Source organism: Olea europaea, unplaced genomic scaffold (assembly GCF_002742605.1).
Source record: "Olea europaea var. sylvestris unplaced genomic scaffold, O_europaea_v1 scaffold1046, whole genome shotgun sequence".
Classification (NCBI taxonomy): Eukaryota; Viridiplantae; Streptophyta; class Magnoliopsida; order Lamiales; family Oleaceae; genus Olea; species Olea europaea.
Genome location: NW_019227801.1, coordinates 190,492 through 199,278, shown reverse-complemented (window position 1 = coordinate 199,278; position 8,787 = coordinate 190,492). Strand labels below are relative to the sequence as shown.

Below are 8,787 nucleotides of genomic sequence, written 5' to 3'. Positions count from 1 at the left end.
TAGATGCAAGCCAAATGGCAACCAACCTTGGACAAATTGCTGTGGTGATTAGATGAACCATTGAAGTGAAATTTTGCACTAAATTTACACCAATTTGGTGTACCATTGAAGATGCTCTTAGCGCACAAAATCAATAGGTTGTGGGGTTCAGTGTCAATAATGAAAGAATGGGGACCATTTGAGTACAAAAGTCATAGGTTAGGGACCATTTGCTTCAATTTTTCTTTTCAAATTTTAAACAAAATGTCTTGCGTATAGATGCAAGCCAAATGGCAAACCAACGTTGGACAAACAATGTCAAAGAGATGCCTTGTTTTCTTCCTGCAATCATCTCCAACTTGTAATTTGCTTCTCCCTCCCGCTCGCACTCTTGGATTAGGTGATAAGTTATACCTTCTTGATGTAGACTGGTGATATTATTAATTTATTTTATTCTGTATTAAAATCCCTTCAACCTGCTGCCTTGAAATCTACTCCTTAAATAGACATTATTTTCCACATGTTGGAGAGAGAATCTTGATTAAACATTTGGATTTAAGGCAATGTCTGCCAATCTTTAAGACAATTTTGTGCTCTTCTGGTTAAATCTTTAGCTTAGAAACAGAGTTATCAGATCAAAAACATGGTTTTGGCTAAGAATCCTTCTGACACGTTTTACTTGATTTTTCGAACAAGAACCAGATGATACAGTTTACTCGTGTTCACTTTTCATAGGGGTTTCAAGATGAATCAAGATCCCTCTACTTTTCTAAGACATTTTTTCAGAAATCTGTAGAAACCGTAGGGTTTAGATCTGGATTCTTATTGGTTTTGTAGTGGAATTTCTTAAGATTTTGTTTTATGAGAAAAATGGGGGAGGAAGAGACTATTCCAATTCACAAAGAGGAAGTTGAAGAAAATCATCAGCCCAAGAATGGGATCTATAATGCTATTTTCACACCAGTTTATTGGGTCAAAATGCTTGCTTTGGAATTGCACTGGAGTTTTGTATTTGGGGTAGTGATTGTTTATGGAATCAGCCAAGGACTTGGGGGAGCTCTTGCTCGGGTGGGCACACAGTATTACATGAAAGATGTGCAAAAAGTGCAACCTTCTGAGGCTCAAGTTTACTCTGGAATCACTTCCATTCCTTGGATAGTTAAACCTTTAATTAGATTGACCACCAAAAAAAAAAAAGGTTAGAGTGCATTTGATTGTGAAAAGAAAATAAACTATAAGCAATTCAATTACATATAACTTATTTGTATTTAAATTATTAATTAAATTTGTTTGATTAATTTAGTTCTCAACCTTGAAAATATTATATTTGTTCTTTTTTTTTCATGATTGGAGAACTCGTAGTCGCTACTCTTCGGGTGCGGATTGAGTAAACCCTCGGGCCAACGCAATTTGTCCATTTTTTTATTAACAAATAGATGAGAGAGAGGGAGAGTGAATTACTTGAAAAATAAAAAGTCATCACTCTCTAAAAAAAATGTTTTCCTTACTTTTAAGAAAAATATGGTTACGCGACCAAAAATTGAAAAATATTTTTCATAAAAAATATTGTCAATCAAATACTTCAAAAATAGGAATTTAGTGAAAATGACATTTTTCATGGAAAATGAAGCCAATCAAACATACTAGTACATTCAAAGTTAACAAAAAAGAAAAAAATAAATAAATAACTTATTACTTATTACTTTATTAGAATAATAAACAAATTTGAATAAATTTAAATCATTAAATATTAAAGCATAAAAAATGTAAATAGAAGGAATTACAATTTGTTGAAATATAAAATGAGGGGCAAAATAAAAATAATGAATTAAACCAAATTTTACATCAAATAAACAATGTAACATAGAAATGGCAGTGGGACATGTTCGAAGCCTTAGACAAGGCGGAGCGGGGCAGTTGCTTGCCCCATTTATTTTTTTATTTTTATTTTTATATTTTCAAAATTTCAAGTTATGTTATTATTAGATAATAAAATACAAATTCTTTTAATTTAATCAAAGGAGTTTGATAGTTGGAACATGTTCAAAAATCCTAATTTTCGCACATTTCTTGGAAGTTTGAACTTAGCCAGATTGCTTGGCATTGTTCTTGCAACAATCAAGTGCTTGATTCAAAAAAATTTCATGTTGAAAACTGCACAATAGGTTTTATGAACCCATTTCATGAATCTTTTAATAACAAAATTAAGAAAGTTTATTAAATGGGTTGACAACATCTCATGAATCTTTTAATAAAATTTCAGAATTTTAATTTTTTTTGCTTTTCACGTGGCGGGCATTCAAGACAGGCTCGTTCAGGATGGGGCGAGTTTTTTGCCATCTCTAGTGTAACATTATTTATTACACCAAATTGCTGTGGTGATTTGATGAACCATTGAAGTGAAATTTTGCAATAAATTTACACCAATTTGGTGTACCACAGAAGATGCTCTTAGCGCACAAAATCAATAGGTTGTGGGGTTCAGTGTCAATAATGAAAGAATGGGGACCATTTGAGTACAAAAGTCGTAGGTTAGGGACCATTTGCTTCAATTTTTCTACTCAAATTTTATACAAAAAGGTCTTGCGTATAGATGCAAGCCAAATGGCAACCAACCTTGGACAAATTGCTGTGGTGATTAGATGAACCATTGAAGTGAAATTTTGCACTAAATTTACACCAATTTGGTGTACCATTGAGGATGCTCTTAGCGCACAAAATCAATAGGTTGTGGGGTTCAGTGTCAATAATGAAAGAATGGGGACCATTTGAGTACAAAAGTCGTAGGTTAGGGACCATTTGCTTCAATTTTTCTACTCAAATTTTATACAAAAAGGTCTTGCGTATAGATGCAAGCCAAATGGCAACCAACCTTGGACAAATTGCTGTGGTGATTAGATGAACCATTGAAGTGAAATTTTGCACTAAATTTACACCAATTTGGTGTACCATTGAGGATGCTCTTAGCGCACAAAATCAATAGGTTGTGGGGTTCAGTGTCAATAATGAAAGAATGGGGACCATTTGAGTACAAAAGTCATAGGTTAGGGCCATTTGCTTCAATTTTTCTTTTCAAATTTTAAACAAAATGTCTTGCGTATAGATGCAAGCCAAATGGCAAACCAACCTTGGACAAACAATGTCAAAGAGATGCCTCGTTTTTTCTTCCTGCAATTATTATCTTCAACTTGTAATTTGCCTCTCCCTCCCGCTTGCACTCTTGGATTAGGTGATAAGTTATACCTTCTTGATGTAGACAGGTGATATTATTAACTTATTTTAATCTGTATTAAAATCCCTTCAACCTGCTGCCTTGAAATCTACTCCTTAAATAGACATTATTTTCCACATGTTGGAGAGAGAATCTTGATTAAACATTTGGATTTAAGGCAATGTCTGCCAATCTTTAAGACAATTTTGTGCTCTTCTGGTTAAATCTTTAGCTTAGAAACAGAGTTATCAGATCAAAAACATGGTTTTGGCTAAGAATCCTTCTGACACGTTTTACTTGATTTTTCGAACAAGAACCAGATGATACAGTTTACTCGTGTTCACTTTTCATAGGGGTTTCAAGATGAATCAAGATCCCTCTACTTTTCTAAGACATTTTTTCAGAAATCTGTAGAAACCGTAGGGTTTAGATCTGGATTCTTATTGGTTTTGTAGTGGAATTTCTTAAGATTTTGTTTTATGAGAAAAATGGGGGAGGAAGAGACTATTCCAATTCACAAAGAGGAAGTTGAAGAAAATCATCAGCCCAAGAATGGGATCTATAATGCTATTTTCACACCAGTTTATTGGGTCAAAATGCTTGCTTTGGAATTGCACTGGAGTTTTGTATTTGGGGTAGTGATTGTTTATGGAATCAGCCAAGGACTTGGGGGAGCTCTTGCTCGGGTGGGCACACAGTATTACATGAAAGATGTGCAAAAAGTGCAACCTTCTGAGGCTCAAGTTTACTCTGGAATCACTTCCATTCCTTGGATAGTTAAACCTTTATGGGGTCTTCTCACTGATGTTGTTCCCATTTTGGGGTATCATCGGAGACCATATTTCCTTTTCGCCGGTAAAATGTTAACTCTTTATTGCAGATTTCATATGACTTCTTGATTTGTTCCTTGTTGCTCATTGATTGATGTCCCTTGCATTTTAATGCTTTTTTATGTTTCTAATATACTTGGGATTTCTTGGTGATTAATATTGTATTACTGTTTGTTCATAGAATCCTTGTACTATTAGGGCATTTTCGTTTTGCATTTTTTAGGACAGTTCAATCCTTAAGTCAAATTTTACATGGAAATACTATGTCTTAAGAAATAGAAAAAAGAGCATTCATGGATGTGGCATTCATTTAATAAAGTTCTCATGAAATATAATGTACTGGTGGATCGATGTTAAGAAGTATGAAGGTATGGAATCATATTAATAGGAGGTATATGATTCCAATTTGAAAACATGTGATCGAGTCTATGACTGACAAGTAACAAGCATCTAGGGTTACACTAAGTAAATTTTCATTACTCCTAGAATTGTTTAAAAGTATTAATCTTACAAGACTAATGTAACAGAAATAAAACGGATAACTGGAAAGTCAGAATTTTATGAAAACTGCAATTTATTACATATGGATATGGAATCTATAAAGCTGAATGTTGAATCAGCATAAGATTCTTCATTCCTGCTTTCTTGACATCTAATATAGATAACATATTTAAGAACTAGGAAAAAAACGATGATCCCCATATGTATTTCTCATAACCACGAGTTGATAATCTGTAACATACAGAAATCACCTTAAGCATACAATATGCATAGGTAAATTTTCCTGGTTATCAATTTTGTGTTAGCTTCTTGGACAGTGAGAACAGAACGATCAAATGTTTGTGTAAATCATATTAAGAACGAGTACAGGGTAATAAAGTCGGGTGGTATGATGGAAACAAGAAAGTGTTTACACTATAGAATTATGGAAAACTATCAGCCATCAATTAAAGCAGATGAAAAGAAGAAAAAAACACAAGGAAAATGCCCGTGCCCATTAGTAGGACAGTTGATCCAGTTTACCAAATTTCTTGTTGACGCTAAGTATACAGCATCAAGGGTTTCAGAACATGTTTATCCATGGAAAAACCCAAGGAAACTAGCTTCTCTGGATCTTTATGGTTTAGGATTTGTCGGTAATCAAATTCTTAAGCATCTCTGATATTTCATTCTTCCAAGAGGAAATCATTGTTTGTGACTATTGCTGACTCGTTAGAAATATGCATAAAAGGAAAATTGTAGGAAGAAACAAAAAAGTTCTCGTTTTCCTTTCTACAATTCTCTTTTCCTCTGATATAATATTTTTGTCCTGATAAATTCAGGTTTTCTTGGTGTGATCTCCATGCTCTTCTTATCATTGCATGAGAAGCTGCATATAATACTTACACTAATGGCACTGACGGCAGCAAGTGCAAGTGTTGCCATTGCTGATGTGACTGTTGATGCATGTGTGGCACAGAACAGTAGTAACCATCCATCCCTTGCAGCCGACATGCAAAGCTTATGTGCATTGAGTGCTTCAATTGGGTCGCTCGTGGGATTCTCTTTAAGTGGTATCTTTGTTCACTTAATTGGTCCACAGGTTAGCTTCTTCGTATTCCTTGAAAAAATATTGTGACTTTGTTAGACATTAAATTGCATATGCAAATCTGATTTGCCTTTTATAAATTTTCTTTGAATCAAAGGGGGTGTTTGGCTTGTTGGCTATACCAGCTGGACTTGTGTTGTTAGTTGGTGTTTTGCTTAGGGAAAATCGGACATCGAGCTTTGCATATCAGCAGGTACTCATGCACTTCTATTGCATAGTTGGCTTCGTTGAAGACTAAATTTAAATAAATACATGTGCTCTCTAACAGCTTATGTTTTTAGAGGAGGTAGTTCAACGTGGTATCAAACTAGGCAAAAGATTGGGGTTGAGATCACGTTGTCGCCCATTAATGAAAATTGTGCACGTGTCAGACTTTTGATTAGAAGTAATCACAGTCTTGCACGTAAAGGGACACGTTGAAAACTAAATTTAAATGAATACACACATTCCTCTCTAATAGCTTGAGCTTCTAGATGAGATGACTTGCTTTTAGCAAGGATAAATTCTAATTTTGGATTCTTCATATCAGATCAACCAGAACTTTCTTGATGCTGGTAAGGCTATGTGGAAGACCCTGAAATGCCCAGAAGTGTGGAGGCCGTGTTTATACATGTACTTGTCATTCTCAATGAGTTTAAATATCTCCGAAGGAATGTTCTACTGGGCAACAGATTCAAAGGCAGGCCCATTATTTTCTCAGGTATGTCATGTTCATTTGAGTTGTGACTATGCTAATCTAGGACCTAGCCAAAAGATTTTTCTACAGGAGACATCCATTTGCCATTACATATAGACGGAAAAAAAAATTATGTTTACTAAATCTAGGAGCACGTCTAGCCTTTTTTCAATCATTTGTGGTACCAAAATATAGTGATTTTGTATAAGCAAATTGACAGTTTGAGCAAAACGAAGCCGAAAAAGAAGACCTTTGTATTTAACAATGTTATGCGTTATTGCGTATAAATAGGTGACTGAGACCGAGTTTAAGATACCCACATCAACTGTTGTATCAAACTTAGATTTGAAAATACTGACAACATATCTATCTCTATAATCTGTAAAAAAGATTACAGAAATCAATAGGATTATTGTAGAATTTTTTGAACATTCAATCATGTAATAACACATTGCCCAAAGAAGGCATGACAGATACTTAATTTGAAACATTCTTACTTGTAATTCAACCGAAAACTGAATGCCTTTCAATATCTACTTACTAATTCAACTCAAGTTATTACACGCGACGAGTATCCTAACACAACATTGAATGTTGAGGAGGCTTGAAACCAAAAGCGAAATCATATCCTACTTGAAGTTTATATGAAATCCAACCATACTACAATTACTCTGGCTGCAAAATGTTTGAGCAAAATGTCCTAAAAGTAACATCTTTCCGAAAAATGGAATTTTCTCCACATATAGATCGTATTGATTACCGTGGATATTCAAAAACACTGTTTTGACAACATTAGAAGATAGTTGTAGCATGTACTTCACCTTAAAACCCTTTATCACTCTTTTCTTTCTTTTCTTTTCCTTTTTGTTTCTTAGTTTGCCAATATCTTCATTTCCATATTGCTTGTCTAGTACATTTGTGACATCCATATTAATTGTGTGACAGAATTTATTGTAATACCTGAGTTTGACATTCTTCTATCATAACTTGGGTTTTCTATTTTGGAAAAGCGAAGACAAGTGTCTAGAATTTATTTGTAGAGCTCATTGCCTTCTTTCGCACGCTAGCCCAAATAATTTTAAGTGTTCATAACTGTTGTTCATATGATTAACACAGGAAATCATTGGCTATATGATGGCGATTGGCTCCGTAGGCTCTCTATTGGGAGCTATACTATATCAATATGGATTAAAGGATTATCCATTTCGTGATCTACTCTTCTGGACTCAGATACTATTATGTCTCTCAGGAATGCTTGATTTGCTACTGGTGCTACGGGTGAACTTAAAATTAGGGATACCAGACTTTTTATTCGTGGTGATTGATGCAAGTGTTTCTTCCATGATCGGACGACTCAAATGGATGCCACTTCTTGTTCTAAGTTCGAAACTCTGCCCCCGGGGCATTGAAGGAACCTTTTTTGCATTGCTCATGTCAATTGATAATGCGGGACTTCTTACATCGTCATGGTTTGGAGGCTTGTTACTTCACATTTTGAAAGTTACTAGGACACAATTCGATAACTTGTGGGTAGCCGTTTTGATAAGGAATATATTGAGGATTAGCCCGCTTTGTTTACTATTTTTGGTGGCAAGAACTGATCCTAACTCCTCTATTCTCCCTGGAGAAGTTTTGGATTCAAAAGAGGTTGCTGAAACTTCAACATCTGAGAATATCGAGCTTGTTGCCCTTGTGAACAGCGAGGATAGTAGATAGCATTACTTTACATAATCAATACGAAGAAATTCAAAAAACAAGACTCATATAACATTTCAACACGAGAATATATGAAAAGGATTCAGCAGTACTTCTTCGAGTTGAATGCTGATTTGAGCAAGTGCTTCCTTTTGTACGTACATTTATTTTTTTATATGATTATAGATGTTCTTCATCTCACTTCAATTATTTTGCAAACGATGTATGGAATAGAGGTCGTCGCATAAAGGACACGTGTTAGTTAACATGTATTTATCTTTAGGTTTACAGATTGCTTATTTGCAATATTCATGACAGTAAGTACTGTACAGAAACTGAAATGGCTAAGGTTTATCATTCTCTGTCTCTTCCTTTACATGATTGGATGCAAACCATTTTCTCCTTAAATAACATATATTTGGCTATGAATTAGGCTAAACGAACAGGGCCATCTCTACCCTATTCAAATGGAGGCGAAAGTTTGAACAGGGCCGAGGTGGCCCTGTTCAAGTAGCACTACCCTTTGGCTATAGTATTAATCAAGCAAGAACCTTCATATCATGAGTTATTCCCCTTGTACAGGGAAATAACTGCCAGATGCCATACATATATGTTTGCCTTTGTTCCTTTTTTTCCCTTTTTGGTCAGCTCTCAATGATAAAATGCCATATCCTCCTGCATGTACAATTCTTGAAGTACTACTTTTGCAGTCTCATTTTATAATAGCAACTCATTTCACCCTTCTGCTGTTCGTCATTTTGTAATCATCCCACTTCTTGCATTCCACTTTTCTCTTGACCCGTCCCCA

General features: G+C 34.8%; 1 protein-coding gene and 1 long non-coding RNA gene across 2 annotated transcripts; one reads left to right on the top strand and one right to left on the bottom strand.

Annotated features, from left to right (window-relative positions):
- Positions 1-547: 547 nt before the first annotated feature.
- Positions 548-4,036, bottom strand: LOC111372917. The gene is made up of 2 exons (XR_002698846.1): positions 3,974-4,036; positions 548-1,144 (listed from the first exon to the last, which is right to left on the bottom strand). It is a non-coding gene; the product is annotated as an uncharacterized LOC111372917 (long non-coding RNA).
- LOC111372916 (probable folate-biopterin transporter 2) lies at positions 3,121-8,346 on the top strand. Its single transcript, XM_022995344.1, has 5 exons — positions 3,121-4,045; positions 5,343-5,602; positions 5,706-5,801; positions 6,138-6,308; positions 7,401-8,346. Exons 1-5 carry the CDS (start codon positions 3,670-3,672, stop codon positions 7,998-8,000), a joined length of 1,503 nt encoding a protein of 500 aa, XP_022851112.1. The 5' UTR covers positions 3,121-3,669; the 3' UTR covers positions 8,001-8,346.
- The last annotated feature ends 441 nt before the right edge of the window (positions 8,347-8,787 follow it).

Coding starts and splice junctions, on each gene's coding strand:
- LOC111372916 (XM_022995344.1), top strand. CDS start 3,670: ATGAGAAAAATGGGGGAGGAAGAGACTATTCCAATTCACAAAGAGGAA. Junction 5,603..5,705: donor TTCACTTAATTGGTCCACAG/GTTAGCTTCTTC, acceptor TTTGAATCAAAG/GGGGTGTTTGGCTTGTTGGC. Junction 6,309..7,400: donor CAGGCCCATTATTTTCTCAG/GTATGTCATGTT, acceptor TGATTAACACAG/GAAATCATTGGCTATATGAT.